This window comes from Neolamprologus brichardi, chromosome 5 (assembly GCF_056152115.1).
Source record: "Neolamprologus brichardi isolate AB-2024 chromosome 5, ASM5615211v1, whole genome shotgun sequence".
NCBI lineage: Eukaryota > Metazoa > Chordata > Actinopteri > Cichliformes > Cichlidae > Neolamprologus > Neolamprologus brichardi.
Window position 1 is genome coordinate 28,384,825 of NC_142108.1, and position 20,632 is coordinate 28,405,456.

Consider the following 20,632-nt stretch of genomic DNA (forward strand, 5'->3'; position numbering starts at 1 on the left):
TTTTATGAACTAGGTGACTTATCCCAGCTTAGGTTTAATGTGTTGCTTTTTGCATTCCTCACATGTTTTGTCTAGTACCTGGGGTATCAATGGTATTTTAATTTGGATTAAGACACTTTCTAATGTCGCTGCTGCATCCTGGTCTAATAACATTCATAAATAAATAAATGCATGAAATTATTAAAAGATGAAACTCTGGCTCACTGGATCTAAAGCTAATAGTCTAAGAAATATTGCAAATGTAATTAGCTTTCTGTTCCCAGAGGATGCTGAAAAACTTGACCGTGCTTTTATTTCATGTAAGCTTCACATTTGTAACTCAGCAGAATCTTAAAAAAGTGTCTAAATCACCTTCAGCTTATCCAGAATACAGCTGTTTGAGTTTTAATTAATTCCTTCATGGATTCAACTATTGAGTTTTACTTGTTTTTAAACTACTGTAGCCTTTGTTGTTTAGTTTTATTATTTCACTTCTTTATCTCTGTCTATTGAGTTTTACATTATCTTTATGGCATTACAGCTGCAATTTCTGTGGTATCTTTGTGCAGCACATTGTACTTCCATGTGAAAAAATATGTGCCATATAAATACAGTTTCACTTGCGTACCCTACAAATGTGCTGTCACACTGAGCATGTACACTTCTATCACATCCACAGGAAATGCAATAAATGAGACATATATGCACTTCCATGGAGTGTTTATTGGGGGTAAAGGTGTTTCAAAGTGAAGGTACTGCATGTTATCACCGTGACACACACTTTGCCCATGGTGGCCATGGGCAAAGTGTGTGTGTGGGGGGGGGGCATCACTTTCCACCCTGCTGGCACAGAAGAGGTCGACCGGTGCATGTTTTCTAGCTCATTCACTCATTTACCTACAACCACCGCCACCCCTATCACCCCTCACACACGCATACACACACGCTCACACACGCACTGAGGTTGCAAGAGTTCAGAGCAGGGTACACAAGGACCCCTCTGAACTCAACATGCTGGCTTCATTCCAATGAATATCTCACCTCAGTTGCAAAGCTCATAACAGAGCAGAGTCTCCGTGCCTTCCTTACCTTGTGCACCCACCCACCCACACACACATGCGCACACATAAGTAAAAAACAGGGGTTAATATACCGCAGTGCTTTGCAAAACAACCAGTCTAGCCCTGCCCAAGTGTACTAAACAACATTTTAAAACCCTCTTTTGATCAGGCGGCATGACTTCAGGGCTTCGTTTTCTCCAAGACATCAACACAAAGTGTCGGCACGGCGTGCACCCTGGCACCAAAGCTAGACAGATGTTGTAACAACCAGCATGAGTGATGAGCTGGTTGAAACCACATCAGACTTTGTAAACGTGAGTGAAGGTGATAGAAAAACGGGCACATGGAAAATAACAAGATTAGGAAAAAGCCTGGGAATGGTACTGAATCCCATTTGCAGTCACGCACACATAACCGGCACACATGTCAAAGCATGTATGTGTGAACTTGTGTGTAGCATGTGACACAGACTACACAGCCATACACTGGATTTGAGAAAACGAGTCATAGACAGCCTCTGCACAGATCTACCAGCTCCAGTCCACAAAACACATTTCCAAACAATTGGCAGTTGATATAACAGATGAAGCTGTTTCAGTATAAATGTCATCGTACTTTACAGAGTTGAGTAGTTCAGTAAAACTTAGAGTAAATAAGACGCTAGTGATACTATTAGACTAGTATGGCCATCATTAAGAAAGTCAGTGTGTTCATATTTTCTTGTCCTGTCCTGTCTATGACAGCAAAATACATGGATGTCTGTCTGTCTGTCTGTCTCTCTATCTATCTATCTATGTTGTGGAAAGTTGCTAAAGTGGGTGAGAAAGCCTGAAGCCATGAAAATAAAGAAATTCAATGAAATTATAATAATGAGACAGATTAAAATTGTTGAATCATTTATCCAAGAAATTGTTAATCATAGCATTTGTAGTTTTTTGTTGAGCAAGTGCAGGGAGAGGAACTTTGCTGTCACACTGCATGTAAGTAGCACTGGGATTGACATATACTGTCTCAAAAAACAGCTAGAAATTCATTGACTTCCAATACAGGCTCTAGTCTTATTTGTGGTACATTTTGCATTAAAAAAAAGTCTGTGGGAAAACTTAATGATTTGCTAACCACAGATACCCTGCAAAAGAGGGCTACAGTTGTATAACAAAAAAATCCTTAATACATTCTTATAAGGAGTTGTTTGTGACACTGAACCTCAGCAAAAACATTAAAAGTTGCTTACTTGGTGGTCTGAGCATGCACACACACACAAACATCTCATGAGATGTTGCACACACCTCCACAAGTATTATTGCATTGATGTTTTTGTTCTTTTCTCCTTCTCTTTGCCCTAATAAGTAGACTTCACAAGGGCCGATCAAAACATTGTCTTGCACAACCTCCTTTTGTGGGAGCAAAAGTGGCTGTAATGACTTGTTTTCCCCACATCTGAAAGCCTTCCAAGTACAAAAAGTACAAACAGATTTTTCAGAAAGTGGGACTTTAAGCTACTGCACTGCCTCAACATGCTTGTTTTGATGGTTTAAATCCCCATTTCCGAGTTCCTCTCATCTGTTTACTACATCATTGAACCATGTAGTTTTTCTCCCAGTGAAACCTAATATTGTTACCGTACGCAGAGGAATGTTTTTCACCCTGTGCGATGTGGGGCGTGTTCACGTCTCTCCCTCTACTCTGTTTCCTCCACGTATCTTTATGAATGAACAATAACACATGCCACATGTCCTGAAAAAGTGGAGTTACAACTTTTCCTGGAAGTGTGCGTAATTGTACTTCTCTGCAGCCAAGTGTTCTGCTTATTGATGTAACAGATGTTAAATAAGAGCAGAACTGTCCATCATTCTATTGTAAACAGCACTGTCGTCCACTCCGGAGGTGTAATGGTGTATTGCTCTTATCATTGGCAGTGTTTTAAAGTTTTAGCATCAGAACGGTCTAGTTCTTTTAGATTTTTGGTGGAAAGTTTCAGAGCTGATTGTTGATGTCGTCATTTATATGTCTTTTTTCCTTTATTTTGGATCTGACAGTTAGCAAGGCAGTAGTATACAATGAAAAGAATGTAGTTGAGATTAGCTAGGTGTCTCTCAGTTTATGTCACTAATATACTGTATATAGTCCTAACATATATAGTTTATTATTAATATTTAGTATAATAGCATATTACCTTCAACTCATAGGTTGAGTGGTGATATGGTATACTTCAGGGAATATATCATATTATCCTTAGAACTTATTACTATATTGCCTTTAGTACCACAGTTCCTTTAAACCTTTGGTCTAAAGGTTCCTTTAAACCTTTGGTCTAAAGGAACTATGGCACATATTGTTTATGAGCAGGTAAGGAATTATTCTGGGCTGTGTACTACTTTATGTACCAAAGTCCTTCATATATATTTCCAGTGATCTCCAATCATAAATGTTTTGTCCTCATATAATAGCTCACACCCAGCATTCCTTTCAGAGCAAGTAGAAAAGATAACATGTTATAATTTTAGTGGACTTATCAACTGCATGTAAAAGCTCCCAAATCTCAGAATTTCCACATCCCACAGATTATGTCCAGAACACCTAGTAATTCTGAATCCAGGACATTGCATTTATCACACTAGAGGAAATCATAAGAACATGCTAAACTGTGCCCTTTCGTGACATGATGGAAAACAAAACTCCACAAAGAGGCCAAAGTGTGTCAGAGATCCCTCCTAACACCATCATACTGCCAACACTAGCCTGGACTACTGACACAAGGCAGGTTCGACACAGGAATTAATTCTGTTCGTTGTAGACCGCCTTTTTCCTGAAATCGAGCCTCATCAGACAAGGAAATATTTCTTTTTCTAGTTTTCTAGTTTACATCTTTCTAGTTTTGGTGAGTGCTGATCTAGTGCAGATGCAGTTGGAATTTGTCTTCTTGGCACAACGTCTTCTACGTTTGTAACCCATGTACCTCAAGACTAGACAACAGCATCACTGTTGGCGACAACTGGGGTTTCTGTTCCCTTCTGACCTCTTTCATCAACAGCGCTTTCTATCCATACTCCTGCTTCTTTTGGGTGCTTTTTGGAGAAAAAAGTGGAGATTACAGTTTTTATTTCACAACAAACTGCCATGGTTGCTGCTTTGGATATTTTTTTTCTCAAAATACAATTTTGACTTTAATCTGGAAATTTTTGACTTAAAATGATCAACAATATTTTGTTTTCTGTATTGTGGTGCTATTACTCTGTTGTAGTATTTTTTATAGACTGCAGTGGGTGAAAAATCCCAGTACAGTCTCAGAAAAAATGAGGAATCACTGAAATTACAACATTTCCCAATTCTGATGTTTAATGGGAGCTTTACTTGAGGTTCCTGACCCTCATCAGCTGATTTAGTGGCTCATAAGGGATTAGGTGTTTCAAAGCCATCAATAACAATAAAAAATATTTCTGCTGTACAGCATTTTGGTCAGCCGTGTATTGTTTTTAAAATGCTGTATAAATAAATTAGGGTATGGTATGGTAACTAAAACAAAATTCCTCCACAATAGTGCAAGACACTGATAAAGTCATAAAGAAAATGATAACAGTCATTTTGCAAGCTGTTGAATAATGGTTGTACATAATCTTTCACACATTGCTTCTGCATTTGGCTTAGTTTTTGTTCAGTAATAATGACATAGTATATCATGTCTTGTTGTTGAGGTTGTTCAGTATTTGCCTAAATTTTAAAACCTGCTTATAACTGAATATATATTTTTTTTATTATGTTCTGATATGTAAAACCTTAAGATTGCTCATTTTACCATAACTGTACATGGCAAATTGAGAACTGCCCATCAACCTAACATCTGAAGTGCTCTTCGTAGCCATACTTGTTGCAGTAGCAAGAATGATTATTACAAAAGCATGAGTTGAGATACAGCATTAATTCTGAGCATGGTAATCCATCTACCTGCTATACAACTGCATGTTTTCATAGTCACTATAATTTTTGACAAAAAATTCTATTAGAAAGGCCAAAGATTATTACATGAATATACCTTTGTGTAGCAATAAGAAAACCTAAGGCTAAGTTTTCTAGTCAGCTGCATAAATAATTTGAGGGGCTATTATACGGTAGGTTAATTTTCTTGCTCAGTGGCAATATGGGGATGGTTTCTTTAGTTCCTAACTGCTATGAAGGTTAAATGAGCCACGTTGAAAAGTATTTGCTCACTGGACACTAAACCTTGCATAAATTTTGTTGTGCAACTTTTTTCTGCCATGCATGGGCTCCTTTGAATGCCCATCGGCACGTGGGCTGACAGGACATCAGTGCATGATGACATTTACTCAGAGCTTCTGTTTATAATGATAAGATAACGGAGACAGAGCACTGAGTTAATGGGGGCATTGAGGATACAGTATATCTGTCAGGGGGGTCAAAACTTTACCTCTGATACTCAGGTCAGCAAAAAGGTCAAAGCGTTCAAAAACGGTGACAGCTCACGCACAACTATCACTGAACTTCAGTACCTTACTGAATGAAGGCCAATTAAATGAGAATTTAAAATACGAATTATTTTAAATGATTTAAAATTATCATTCAACATACTAATTTCCCAGGGAAAATCAAAAAATGACAGTGTAATGTTCATTTTGGGTGACCAACATTTCATTGCGTGTGGAGCACATTTGTGAAAACAATAAATCTTTTGTTGCGGTTCAAAGTGAAATATATCAGCGTAGAGGATTTATGGGTTCATGCTGTCAACAATCCCCGCAGAAAACATCATCAATCCAAAAACATCACACAAGTATGTCATAGTAACCGCTGACCCAGTCAAATACTACTGCACTTAATGCACTCCTTCGCTAAGTGGCCTTTAAATGCTATAGTCAGACTTGTTAACCTATTGTTTCTGTGTGTGCACAAAGTAGGTCATCCCATAAAGTTGTACAGTAAGTCATTGTTTCTGGACTGCCTTTCACCAGTGGTCAGATATTCTTTGTTTTTTCAAGGTGTATCTGTACTGTAACCATCACAACAGAATGACAGGAAAAGATCCTCTCAGGGAGTTCATGACCCGTTCACTCATCAAATGACAAGCTGAAGAACAAATAAACACATCACAGCACGTCACTTTAATGACAGATGAGCAGCTTTTAGAGAGCACATTCAAAAATAGGTGTGTGTGTTCTTTTTTTTTCTATTTGCACATATTATCATAAGTTACAGTGTGTTAAGCTCTCAAGGCTGCTGTACAAACTGTAGACTATTGGATCACTGCAGAGTTTATTGCTCAGACTTACAGATCAGCCTTACTTGTATCAGTTCATAGCTAATGCCACCTTTATTTTGCAGAGTTAGTACTATATCCTGGCAAAACTGTTGTTTTCATAAGGCCACAAGCCGAAACGCGTTGGTCAATTATTAAAGTTGTTCATCTTCCCTCAAGTGTTGCTGGAGTTCCTGCTTTGTGAATTCTTTCATCCTCTCCATGCACCTTGGAAGCAGGTGAAGTTGTGCCAGAAAATTTTTGCTGCGAAAACTGTTTTTTTCCCATTTTTAAAATGCACACACAGTAGCTGGTATTTTGGCCCATTCCTCCATGCAGATCTTCTCAAGAGCAGTGATGTTTTGGGGCTGTCGCCAAGCAACATGGACTTTCAACTCCCGCCACAGATTTTCTATGGGGTTGAGGTCTGGAGACTGGCTAGGCCAATCCAGGACTTTCAAATGCTTCTTACGGAGCCACTCCTTTGTTGCCTGGGCGGTGTGTTTTGGATCATTGTCATGTTGGAAGACCCAGCCTCGTTTCATCTTCAAAGTTCTCACTGATGGAAGGAGGTTTTGGCTCAAAATCTCACGATACTTGGCCCCATTCATTCTGTCCTTAACACGGATCAGTCGTCCTGTCCCCTTGGCAGAAAAACAGCCCCATAGCATGATGTTTCCACCCCCATGCTTCACAGTAGGTATGGTGTTCTTGGGATGCAACTCAGTATTCTTCTTCCTCCAAACACGACGAGTTGAGTTTATACCAAAAAGTTCTACTTTGGTTTCATCTGACCACATGACATTCTCCCAATCCTCTGCCGTATCATCCATGTGCTCTCTGGCAAACTTCAGACGGGCCTGGACATGCACTGGCTTCAGCAGCGGAACACGTCTGGCGCTGCGGGATTTGATTCCCTGCCGTTGTAGTGTGTTACTGATGGTGACCTTTGTTACTTTGGTCCCAGCTCTCTGCAGGTCATTCACCAGGTCCCCCCGTGTGGTTCTGGGATCTTTGCTCACCGTTCTCATGATCATTTTGACCCCACGGGATGAGATCTTGCGTGGAGCCCCAGATCGAGGGAGATTATCAGTGGTCTTGTATGTCTTCCATTTTCTGATGATTGCTCCCACAGTTGATTTTTTCACACCAAGCTGCTTGCCTATTGTAGATTCACTCTTCCCAGTCTGGTGCAGGTCTACAATTCTTTTCCTGGTGTCCTTCGAAAGCTCTTTGGTCTTGGCCATGGCGGAGTTTGGAGTCTGACTGGTTGAGGCTGTGGACAGGTGTCTTTTATACAGATGATGAGGTCAAACAGGTGCCATTCATACAGGTAACGAGTGGGGGACAGAAAAGCTTCTTACAGAAGACGTTACAGGTCTGTGAGAGCCAGGGATTTTCCTTGTTTGAGGTGACCAAATACTTATTTTCCACCCTGATTTACGAATAAATTCTTTACAAATCCTACCATGTGAATTCATGGATTTTTTTTTCACATTCTGTCTCTCACAGTTGAAGTGTACCTCTGGTGCAAATTACTGACCTCTGTCATCATTTTAAGTGGGGGAACTTGCACAATCGGTGGCTGACTAAATACTTTTTTGCCCCACTGTATTTTGTGAATGTTCTCTTATCATTTGTCTGAAAGCTTCCGAAGTATCTAAAAATCCATTCGATACCATCCTCTTATCCACTGCAAATTTATGCTTATTTTGTGACATCCTCCAGGAACTGCAGTTAATAACAGTACCATAAATAAATGAATTAAATTGTAAGCAAAACAGAAAACTAAGTATCCAAGTGAATAGCATTAAAGATAAAGCAAATGTGCTGGATTTTAAATCAGGTTATATTATCTTTAATTATCTTTTCTATTGTGAACATTAATATGGGTTTGTATGAAAAATCCCAATTTGTAACTGTGGTGAAAAAACATAATAATAAGCTTTGAATGTTACGGCAGTGTCCTGAAACATGTACCGTTACCATATCATCATTACTGTTTATAATTAGCAGAATAAGTAGAATCAATACTTACTGTATATACATAATAATTCATGTTTCAGACCCTATTTCACTGTTAACATGAGTTTTAAAGGACATTTTGCTCACATAGTTCAACTTTGTCAACCATACGCCCTCAGTGACCTCTGCATCTCTCATAGCGGTTCACCTCAGTCACCCCTACATTTCACATTTCAGAAACAAACCTTGTGACTTCCCTGTTGTGCCAACCCTTACTATTTCTTCAGCTTCAAGAAAGCCCTCCCCTCCACAGAACTGAATGCATCCAGGAGCCAACAGCAGCCTCAGTGTATAGGAGGAGGTCAGTAGGTTCATGGAGATCTCCTTCCTTATAGCTCCAGTGCTTTTCCCACATACTCTATCAATAGCAATGAACTAGTTTCCTGTAAATGCCAGAAATCTATAGTCCACTGTGATAACTTAAAACAAAACAAAGGTTTGTTGATGTAACAGATCTTCAGTTTTCCCAGTAATCATGAATTTTAATGCTGAATCATGGCCACACATATTGGGGTGCCAGGAAAAAAAATGTAAAGAAAGGGCACAATAACCAGTTGACTTAAGTGGTGGAGGAGTGCTTGTTGGATTATCCAAATGGTAATATATAGGTTCTGGGGAAGAGGGCACCTCACTTTCTGGGTCAGGCTGATGTGACTGCATGAGGCTTTTCCATCTCCACAGTCAATCTCCAGTAACGTCCTCCTCTGTAGGCCTCTACATTTTTTAAAGAACATGGTGGTTGTATTTCTGTGGCTTCACATATGAATGTACATCTTTGTGTGCACACATGACTTACGTTTGTATGTACCTGTGTATAGAGCAGCCTCCGCTTCAAACATAATCAGTGAACTCCCTGACCTGTCACTCAATTTGGGCATGAGCAACTTTAGGTCGTTAGGTTTGTTTGATCTGCGCTCTGGGGAGTTCGGGGCTACTTGAGAGGGTCGACCGGTCCCTATCTTGGTTCATCAGTTATCTCTTGCCTGCTGTCGTCACTACTACAAACTGAGCTGACTGTAAAGAACAATGAGTATTGACCTGCACTTTAATCAAAGGGATGTCTTCAAGATGAGGAATGACTGGTCAGCGGGAAGTATTCAGTCAATTCTCGAGGCTTCAGTTTTAAGCATCTTGCAAGCACAAACAACAACAACAGTATGTTTGACTGAAACTAAAATGAAAATGTAACTTAGCGTGTTTATTCATTACTTATTTTGTTTTCTTTTATTTGTCCAGCAAATTGATATTCTTAGCAAATAACTAACACAGAAATGCTGACGTTTTGTGTTTCTATGCGTTTGTGCAAAATAATCCATAATACCCCATAAATGAACCCATAATACCCCATAAATGGGGCGATCGTGGCTCAAGAGTTGGGAGTTCGCCTTGTAATCGGAAGGTTGCCGGTTCGAGCCCCGGCTCGGACAGTCTCGGTCGTTGTGTCCTTGGGCAAGACACTTCACCTACCGCCTACTGGTGTTGGCCAGAAGGGCCGATGGCGCGATATGGCAGCCTTGCTTCTGTCAGTCTGCCCCAGGGCAGCTGTGGCTACAACTGTAGCTTGCCTCCACCAGTGTGTGAATGGGTGGATGACTGGGTGTGTAAAGCGCTTTGGGGTCCCTAGGCGGGACTAGTAAAAGCGCTATACAAATACAGACCATTTACCATTTAAACCCAGTTTGTCCTTGTGTCTCAGTTAATATACTGCTTTATAAATACATTTAGTAATGACTCCCCGATAAATGCCTGGCACAAACGCACCACCTCCAGTACACATTTATTGCAATCAAACCTTCAGCTGCGTATTCTGCTCAAGGTCATTGGGGAGGGTGTTGCGTAGTTCTGTTTGCCTACACAGGACATCACAAGAAAACATGTTTTCTTTATGACTTGCACTATGTGCAGTGCCAACTATCTGTGACACTGCCAGTGTTTAATGTGGCAGCACAGACCAGCACATGGTCAGGCTGAAGTCCTGAAGTGACACCTTGCACAACAGCCAACTGCTTTTTGAAATAATAGAAATGTAAATTTTTTAGACTATGTCTAAATCTGTCGTGCCCTTTTTATACGATATTAATTTGACATTGGATCTAAATAAATATTTAAGTATTAGAAATTTTCAGTACTCCAATTAATTGCACTGAATTTTTAAGAGTGTTATGCTGCAACTAGCGATCACATTAACCTAATCAACTCTTTATAGTGTTTGGAAACCAGAGAAAAGTCTGTTTCAGGGCATGAGCTGAGCTTCACACTGAAGAGGCTGGGAAAAGAGACATTTGAAAAGAAATTTACATAAATACATTGGACAAAATAGTCATTTCAGTTCCATAATGAGACTACTTTGATTTTTCCAAGTAAAGGTATCATTTTAATGCATGTGTCTAACATGCAGTAACTGGGCCATAACAGGCCAGCCACAATTTCTAGAGCAGTCCACTGGATAATTTTGCAAAGTGTGAGTCATTATTTGTCCAAATTTTCTTTTATTGTTTTGCATGCATATTAATCCCTTTGCAGTGGCCACTATTACTATATGGTAGTAAAAATAAATGAAAAGTTTCTAACTCCAGAAAGTTGGTTTTAAATACTATTTGTGATCTGTAACTTCTGTATGTGTAATGACACACTTACTGCATTTATTTGTCTCAGGATGCTCACTTTGTAAATGGACTGCGCCTGCGAAGAATTTGAAATTTGAAAGAGGAATTCGGAAATCATTACTTTTTTTAATTTATGAATTATTGCACGCTTAAGTTGATCAAGCCTACTTCAGATTAAATCAGGCCATATGCTCCATAACCTAAAATGGGTTTGACACCCCTCATTTAAGATGCCCAGTAATGAAAATAAATGCATTTTCACACAATGTACTTCTTTTAAGCTGATGTTTTTTAAGATCAGGAGTAAAAATGTACTACAAATACTTGATTTTATTAAATGTGACTATGCATAATGAGAAGCACTGCCACTCATGCAACAAAAACACTTTATTGAGACGCTTTGGGATTTTAGAAATGGTTAGGTCCCATTATTTTACAACGTGCTTCAGATTGAGCACATAGAGTTTGGGAAATGGAGATGTTTACTAAGAAAAGAAGGCTTAAAAACAGATGTTATTAATCTACACTTAACAAAATCACTAGAGTCCTCTTTCGCAAGAATAACTTGATGGTTTGCACAACACGCATATTTTTTAAATTCTGAGAAACAGATGAGGTGATTCTCGTGTCAGTATGTTAAAAATAAAAAAATCCAGCAAGCAGACTGTTGGCTTAGCTTTGCATAAAGACTTGAAACACTGAGAAACAGCTGGCCAAGATGCAGATCATCTGTCTTTGTTTTCAGACTGACGATATATATACGTATATGAGAAATAATGCGGTTTTCAAGAAGGTTGTTTTTTTTTTTAAGTTTTTAAGTTAACATTTTTTTTTTAAATAATAAAGTAGCACAAATACAGTACTAAAGCTGCCTGATATCATGTGATACCACATATTAAACAGCATGAGTGGTCACCGTGTGCATTTGTAGGTGCGTGGGTGGTTGTTTTCTCGTTTTTTGGGGGGGAGTGTGTGGGGTGATTAATATGTGCCTGCTACACATGAGACGACTTTTGCTCGCTCACCCAATAACCAGCAAACATCAGTTAAGAGTTCAAGGTTGCTCTGATGCCACCCGAGAGTCTGTGAATGAGCACTTTTAAAGAGCAGCAACACGGGGCCCCAGTACATGTTATTTAAGTCATGCCAGCTCTGAGTGGGCGGCGTGTGCGTCTGTACTTGAGTGTGTGCGCTACATGTATGTCTATCTTTGTGAGGACCAAATCGTTTTAGCCCAAGTGAGGACGGTCCTCATTTGAGAACTGCGAAATTCTGTTGGGGAGCCAGGTTCGAGGCAGGTATATATCGGGTTTGGGCATTCAGTTGGGGGGGGGGGATTAAGATTGGGGTCCTCGCAATTATAAACGACTTAAGGATTCGTGTGTGTGTGTTGGGGGGGGGGGGTGATTTCGCCATCAACTCGTTTCATTTTTCAAACTAAGAAATATATCAAACAACAAAAATCACATTCTTCATGCCTGTGTCTGGTGAGCTTCTTGTTGGTGGTGAAGAAAAACAGACTGTAAAAAGTCTGATTTTGATCATCAGAGGCTACAGAACAATCTGGAAATGTACGAATTGGATGTTATTTGTCAGCGGGCGGCCATGGATGCAGGGACTTTTACATTTCCTGCAATAACGACTCCAATTCAGCGCTCCTGTTAATTGGACTGTATAAACTACCCCATATAATTAGTACAATAAACGGTCCAAAAAAGCGCTTTAAATGCCCACTTACCCCCACCACCCCTTTACCTCTCCACAAAGAACACACACTCCAAAACACCAACAAAGCAAACACACAAGCTGCAATCGGTCAAATATTTGCCCGGTGCAGAAGTGTGGCAGTAGTATTTGCTTTGCCAGAGTTTCGGTTCTTCCAATCACGGGTTGCTGTGAAACAGGTTCAAGCGAACCGCGTCACCTCCGCAGTGGCCTGTGTGTTTATTTATAAAGCGAGGGGGGGTCAGGGCACTTCCTCGGTCTATCTGGGGTCATACGATCCTCTCAACTTGGATCCATAAATGAATGGCGGGCTCGACGGCCACACCATGCAGGACCGGCCCCTGATTGGTTCCGTGCACGGCAGGAATAAACACTCTCAGGGTATATATAATGCGGTATGGAGTAACACTTTTCTAAGAAACTAGAACAACCTCTAGGTAATGAAAAAAGAGCTGCTGTTAAACATCGGAGTACTAATTGAGTAAAAAATACATAAATACAAAGTTGAGGATGAGGGCGCAAATCCAAAAAGTTCCTCAGATAGTTGAGCTGCTGAAGAAGAAGTCTGTCGGGCTGCAGCACTTCAAGCCAACATCCTCAGTGTGCGTGCTGGAGGAGAAGGATGCTGCGGAGGCTGCACCGTGTCCTCATGCTGCATTCAGAGCGCACAGTTTGGACGAGATCCCGGGACCCACCAACTGGCCCCTGGTAGGCAGTCTGTTTGAACTCCTGAGAAAAGGCGGTTTGACGAGGCAACATGAGGCATTGGTACAGTATTATCATATATCATCATATAACCATAAACATTCCAAGTGTTTTTTAATCTATTAAAATGTGACCAAAACAGATATAATCACTTTTAATTTTATTTTCCATGACATTTTATAACTACTTGAATCTTTTTTTCCCTCAGGTTGATTATCATAAGAAGTTCGGAAAGATATTCCGGATGAAGCTGGGGTCTTTCGAGTCTGTGCACATTGGCGCACCTTGCTTGTTGGAGGCGCTTTATAGGAAGGAGGCAAATTACCCTCAGAGGCTGGAAATCAAACCCTGGAAAGCATACAGAGACCTGAGAAACGAGGCGTACGGACTCCTAATTCTGTAAGTGGTCTTTCGATTTCTCCTTTATTGGTGCCTAAAATGGCAATAACCCACCAGGAGGCAGACTGAGGCGTAAGTAGAAGCACAAATGTTTTAAATTAAAACGCACTTACTTTTGTTTTGCAGGGAAGGAAAGGACTGGCAGAGAGTGAGGAGCGCATTTCAGCAGAAACTCATGAAACCGACAGAAGTGGTGAAGCTCGATGGCAAAATAAACGAGGTAAGACTCCGTTACATAAAGAATATATGCTTTTACTTCTTAGAGTTATCGATGACTGACACTTTCTGCTTGTAAAAACAGGTGTTGGTGGACTTCGTTGGCAGAATTGGAAACATAAGCAACAACGGGAAGATTGAAGACTTGTACTTCGAATTGAATAAATGGTCGTTTGAGAGTAAGTTCACTATTTTTGATTCGATTACTCGTTAAAGCTACAACTGGGATTTTTATTACAGCATAGATAGAGCTGCCGATCATTTTCTCGATTAACCGTCTAATACAGAAAAGGTGGAAATTGAAACTCTTCAAAGAATCCGGTGTTACCTTTAAACGGTTTTAAAACCAGATAATTTACAGATAATACATTCAAGGTCGGTTAAGGCAAATAAAAAGCGAGGAAACTCTGATAAATGAAGTGAATGTGGACTTCAAAATGAATCATTATAAAACCGAAAAAACCCTAATTATATATTTGGCTTTCAACCAGGTTATTCATAGAAGCAATATTTTGCTATGATGTTTTTTGTCACCTGTAATGTTAAAAAATAATCATAAACTAAAAGGATTTTGAGACATTGCAAACCTGTACAAAGTAAAAATCTGGTATTCTGAATCTCACTTTTTGCTCTTTTTCACCTCACAGCCATTTGTCTCGTCCTTTATGGGAAGAGATTTGGTCTTCTGCAAGAGAAGGTCAACGAGGAAGCCATGAACTTCATCACAGCTGTGAAAACAGTGAGTATAGGAGCACTGTGACTTGTAAGAGGGGACAGTTGTAGGACTGAAGCTGGCTCTCTCTGTGAGCCTGTGAAAACTTCACAGTTCATCAGGTTCACCAAGTGATGCAGCAGTTCAGTGACTAACACTCTCACTGGGATTTACTGGGGCAAACCAATACCGTTAACAGATAATAAAAATATGCTTACAAAGGTCTCAGGGTAATGGGGGCAACAGTATAGAAAAAGCTTTGAAAACAATTGAGTCAGAGACTTTCAGCACGAGTGACGATGGATTACATCAGACTCCCAATCCTTTTATCTCTGACTCTGTCTTCTCTTGTCGCTTTGTTTCTCTGTAGATGATGAGCACCTTTGGCATGATGATGGTGACACCAGTGGAGCTCCACAAGAGCCTCAACACCAAAACATGGCAGGACCACACCGCAGCATGGGACCGCATTTTCAGCACAGGTGCGAGTTTATGCCTTGCCACAAAATTAAAAAATTAAGATTCCCCCGCCTGCAGTAATTACTGTCGTAGGGTACTGTTTGTCTCCACTCATCTGTAATGTTTGCACTTGTCTGAGCTCAGTTCCAGTAAGAACATCAATAGGAAAGTACAGACGAGGGTGGGTGGGTGGCAGTGCGATCTGAACTGTGTGCCAGTGTTTTGTGTACTTGGCGCTCTGGTACTCAGTGTTGTAGTAAACTGCATGACCCACGAGGGAGAAATATGCCAAATATTTGTTGTAGCAGAAGGTAGTGGCATACAGTGATAAAGAAGATTATGCTGCTTCAACCTCTTACAAATATTCACACATAATTACACACTTATTGTACCAACAATTGATGTTTTTATATGTTTTCAGTACAGCACCAAAATATCTTGTCTTTAATATATGTCTTTGAGTCAGACAAGTTAGATTATGGATAGCATGTTATGAAAGGATAAAAAACAACTGACACACTTTCAGAAAACAGTTACGAAGAATAGCCCAAAAACAAAAACAAAAAAAGTTATTCTTTGTTTTATGTATAAATAAGTTTGCATGTACTTCACATGTATTCCTTATATCTGGAGTTACAATTAAAGAGGCCTGACAGTTAATAATATTAATATTTAATATGTGAGATTTCAAACCAGCACAAAAGCCAACAGAGCTCCAAGAGCAAACAATCTTTTTTTTTTTTTACCATTTTGCCTGAAAGCAGCTGAGAACATGACAGAAAAAATAAAGTAACAACCAAAAACCAACTTTTCAAGTGCAAACAAAACACATGAGATTTGACTTTAAAATGAGCATGTTTACATCGTGACTGTTTTTGTTCCCTCAGCCAAAGTCTACATTGACAAGAAGCTGAAGAGGAACGCAACCAGAGCTCCTGATGATTTGATCGGTGACATCTTACACCAGAGCAGCCTTTCAAAAAAGGAGCTGTACGCGGCCATCACCGAGCTGCAGATTGGAGGAGTTGAGACAGTGAGTAACATTTTACACCACAACAATCGGGCCCCCTAGTGGTGTCACCCAGACACAACAATTTTATTTGTAACAATCCTTTTTTATTATGTAAATGGATGTAGTCTTCTATCAACCTCTTCAATGAATCTGTAGTCGCCAGAATTATTCTTTTACATCACACTTTTATCATCAGCTCAGCTTAGTTCTCACCACATGGTGGCAAAAGTGCTGCTAAAGTCCTTTGACTGGCTTTAACAGTCACACAGATTAGTGATTTGTTGATCAAGCTGGCCACTTCTACCCATTTTTAATGGCTGCTAGATGCAGAAGGCAAAGAAACATAATGCTGCTATTGCAGCTTTTTGTTTAGTCACACTTTACTAAACAAAAAACTGCAAGCTGCACTTTAACAGAACAAGCATGAGTTTGCTTTTTTTAATTTCAACCTTTCACCTACTTTCCTTCAAGTGGTTAAAGAAAAAAAACCTTGTAAACTCTAAAACAAAAAGGTGCTGCAGTTTCAGTCCTTCAAAAGCGAAAAATTAATGTAGTAGATGTAACTGAGGAGCCTTTGAGGAACCCAAAACATTCCATAGCTCCTTTCAGGACCCCACTGATGAATGCACTTAGCGTAGCTGCCTCACTTAGAGACATCTCCTCACTACCTCCTTATTTCAATCTCTGTCTCTCTCTCTCTCTCCTCCCTCTCTGTCTTGCTGTTTACGTTTCTCAGACCGCCAATAGCATGTTGTGGTTTATTTTCAACCTGTCACGAAACCCCAGCGCCCAGAAGAAGCTGCTGCAGGAGATCAGAAAGATCGTGCCTCCTGACCAGGATCCAAGTGGAGAGCACATCAAGAACATGCCCTACCTCAAGGCCTGCCTCAAAGAGTCTATGAGGTACATTAACACTGATGGTTACATTATGAGCAGCGATGTAGTATCTAACCTTCCTCTCTGAAAAGTCCCAACCATACTTTGTTAATACAATTAAATACATTTAGAAATCCAAACGATACACCAGTTTAACTATAGATTGGTTAAATTTAAATATAGTTATAGAAAAATCTTTTTCTTTAATAGGAGTTTGGTGCAAGAGTCACACAAACAAAACAAATACTACAATTACAAATAATCTCCATTTCCTATTAAATGAATGAATTAAACACCAGTTAAACAATCAGTTTTGTTTTGTTTTTCCTAAGCAGTCATCGGTTGTAAATCAGACTTAAATCATAATTTTGGCTCGTACTACAGAGAGATTAAGAATGAAAACTCACACGCATGACTGCCTCAAAAACAAGCTCCGTGAGATGTGGTGGCATGACCAGCAACAACCAGCTTAAAGTCTACTATGTGGTCACATTTAAGTTGTTTCCTAGCCCTTGTAGGTTCTCCTTCGGTCTCCTTTTGAAGACATTTCATTTAAGTCCACCAACATAACCACATCACCCATGGAATGTACTGTGCAAGCCCCCCAACTGGAGATTATATCTCACCTTATTTTACCCTGTGAACAATGCCGGAATACGTTTATCTCCTGTTAAACAGCTTATACATACTGTAGTATGAGTATGGTCACTGTGTCATAATCTCACATGTATTTTTTGTCTAATTCCTACAGGTTATCACCATCAGTTCCATTCACCAGCAGAACCCTGGACAAAGACACTGTGTTGGGGTATTATGCTATTCCCAAAGGAGTAAGTGGCTTAGACAGTAGCTGCCATACACCTGACATAAGCAGATTACATTCTTGTGAAAATTTACATTTGACCGATGTCTAAATGAGTTTTTTTTAGAAAGAAAATCTGTTCATGTTCTCAGGCTTTAATCTCATTATCTACTATGCTGCTTCATTCATCTGTAAAATAGGGACAAAACCAAAGCCTTATACTTTTTCCTCCATTCACAGACAGTGTTGATGATTAACAGCCATGCACTGGGCTCCAACGAAGAGTACTTTGATGATGGCAAGCAGTTCAAACCTGAGCGCTGGCTGCGGGAGAACAACAACATCAACCCCTTTGCCCACGTTCCTTTCGGCATTGGAAAGAGGATGTGCATCGGCAGACGACTGGCAGAGCTGCAGCTGCAACTGGCCATGTGCTGGGTATGATCAGTGACTAAAACCTAAGTGGTTAGCTCAAGATGGTCCTCCACAAATGCCATTATTTGAACAGTTGTTGATTTTTGCTTGTCTTTCTTACAGCTGGTCAGAGACTATGAGATTGTGGCAACAGATAATGAGCCGCTTGACGTCATCCATTCAGGGCTTTTGGTTCCCAATAGAGAATTGCCTGTCGCCTTCATCAGGAGATGAAGTAAGAACAGTTTTAAATTTCTAGACTGCTTAGGAATTAGTCAAGATGGAAGTGGCACAAACATTCCCTAAATTACTCTGGCTGTCTACTGTTTGTAGCTTTATTTTAACAGTCTCATGCAGAGCCTGTTTGGACACAGTGTAATCTATGTTATTCTGGGAAGCTACAATTTCCAGATGTCCCCTAAATGCCTCACTTGCAGGCAGTGAGTTGCAGCCAGAACAAACAGAAACACACATGTTGAGATTCCGAGATGTAGACATGATATCATACTTTACATCTAAGTTAGACAACTGTAACTATGAATCTGCCAAATTATATTTTTATTTCCATTTCCATCAAGTTCAGAAGAGCCCTAATTGATCTTTTCTTCCCTTCCAGGCACTAAATTCAGCTCTTCCAGACTGAGCGACAGAAAGGTGATAACTCTGTTGCCTGTCCCAATGGTCCAGTGACTCCCTGCATTGCTGCTCTGTAAATAAAATACAAAACAACAATTATTATAACTCTAATCTTACCACAAATACCTCAGACATATTTAAAACTATGACTGTTAATGACTGACCAAAGTACCAGTTGTTATGTACAAAGTGAATATTGTACCAAGGCAGCTGTCGTCAAATCTTCGATCTCAGACATATAGAATGTAGTCCAAGTATTTTGTTATGCTTTTTATTGTGTATGTGTATATATATATATCAATATATATCAATATATGTATATTGATATATGGGTTATGTTTTATGTTTCATTGTATATATAAGCACAATTATAATATTGCAAGATTGTACATCGTTTTTTGAAGAGACATATTTTATTCATGAAAACAAATGTATCAAATAAATATATCTTTTAACACACCTTTCTGTGTGGAGTTTACAGGTTTTTTGTTTCTCCTACCTTGCAAAGATTCACTTTTTCGGCAAAGCAGTAATTCACAGCTGTGAACATAAAAATGAAATCACTTTCAGCTGGTTAAAAGTTTAGTGAGTTATGGTGAATTTTATAACTCCATAAACATGCATTAAGAGACAATAATATAGCATCTGCACTGAAGCACAAGATTTAACATCAAGGTCAAGAAGCTAATAAAAAAGTGTGTTTGTTACAGTAAATATGTTTGCTTTTAATGAGTGGTACAAGTACATAGCAGTGTCTCACATATCCTTTGTTTACAGTTTGTAAAGTAAAAGTTAGGTAATAGTAGGCAATGGACCAAACCACTATGAGGTACATGAGGGGGAGTGCATCTTTCAAAACTAACAAAACTTATTGTTTTTCACCCTTTTGCTCCGCCCCTGCCGTAAAATTTGATGGATTCCTCAATTCCTCAATTCCTCAATGTGAAAAACATGTTACACAATCCCACAGTCTGACGTTTCTGTGGGATTTCTAGTGTTATGAAAGTAAATTATGAAATTATAACTGAACTTAATAATTATAATAAAAGATCAAGTGAAGTGATTTAAGCACTGTTTTACTCCCTGTTCCCCCCCCCCCACTGTTTTTAAGTATTTCAGATGGTTTAAACAAAGACAGAATGAGCTTGCCTATGCAGGGATTAATAATAAAAAAAAAAACAACACTTAATCAACAATCAATCAATAAACAAAGCTCTGAAGTGACATCAGATTTTCAGTATTACTCCACAAGATCTTCAGTTTAATAAAATCAAATAAAGATCCTGGACTTACATATCCTGTGTTGTACTCAGTGCATTTATTGGACAGATCTGCTTAGTTTTCAGGTCAATGTTTGACATAAAACAAAGTACAAAGCACTCTTAAAAATGAAAATAGTTTCTGGTTTGGCAGCTCCTCAGTAAAAACCTCCATCTTGTCAGGTCTTTTGTCACTTTATGAGTCTTGAGCAGCTTCAGCAAAGACTGATGACGAACTTCCCTTGTAGAACTCCCAGGTGGTTTCATTTTAGATAGCTACTTAAAGTACAAAATATGTAAAACTACTTAATATTTCACACATATGCACACAGGAAAAAAAAACCCCAATCCATTATCAATCATCCCTCGTGATCTCTCGTTTTGCCTCGTGATCTCATACATACACACTTACGCTACTTTTTGTAAATACTTTTTACTCGAGAATAAGGATCTGAGTTCATATTCCACCGATTGCTGGGACTAGAAATCTCCTGT

The 20,632-nt window shown here is 39.4% G+C and overlaps 1 protein-coding gene across 1 annotated transcript; it reads left to right on the forward strand.

The window, feature by feature from the left end:
* The first annotated feature begins 12,921 nt into the window (after positions 1-12,921).
* Positions 12,922-19,332, forward strand: cyp24a1 (cytochrome P450, family 24, subfamily A, polypeptide 1). The gene is made up of 12 exons (XM_006782799.3): positions 12,922-13,415; positions 13,561-13,751; positions 13,878-13,971; positions 14,053-14,146; positions 14,615-14,706; positions 15,050-15,161; positions 16,026-16,171; positions 16,887-17,053; positions 17,778-17,856; positions 18,069-18,266; positions 18,366-18,477; positions 18,859-19,332. The coding sequence occupies exons 1-11, from the start codon at positions 13,158-13,160 to the stop codon at positions 18,474-18,476; spliced, it is 1,542 nt and encodes a 513-aa protein (XP_006782862.1). The 5' UTR covers positions 12,922-13,157; the 3' UTR covers position 18,477; positions 18,859-19,332.
* Positions 19,333-20,632: the final 1,300 nt, after the last annotated feature.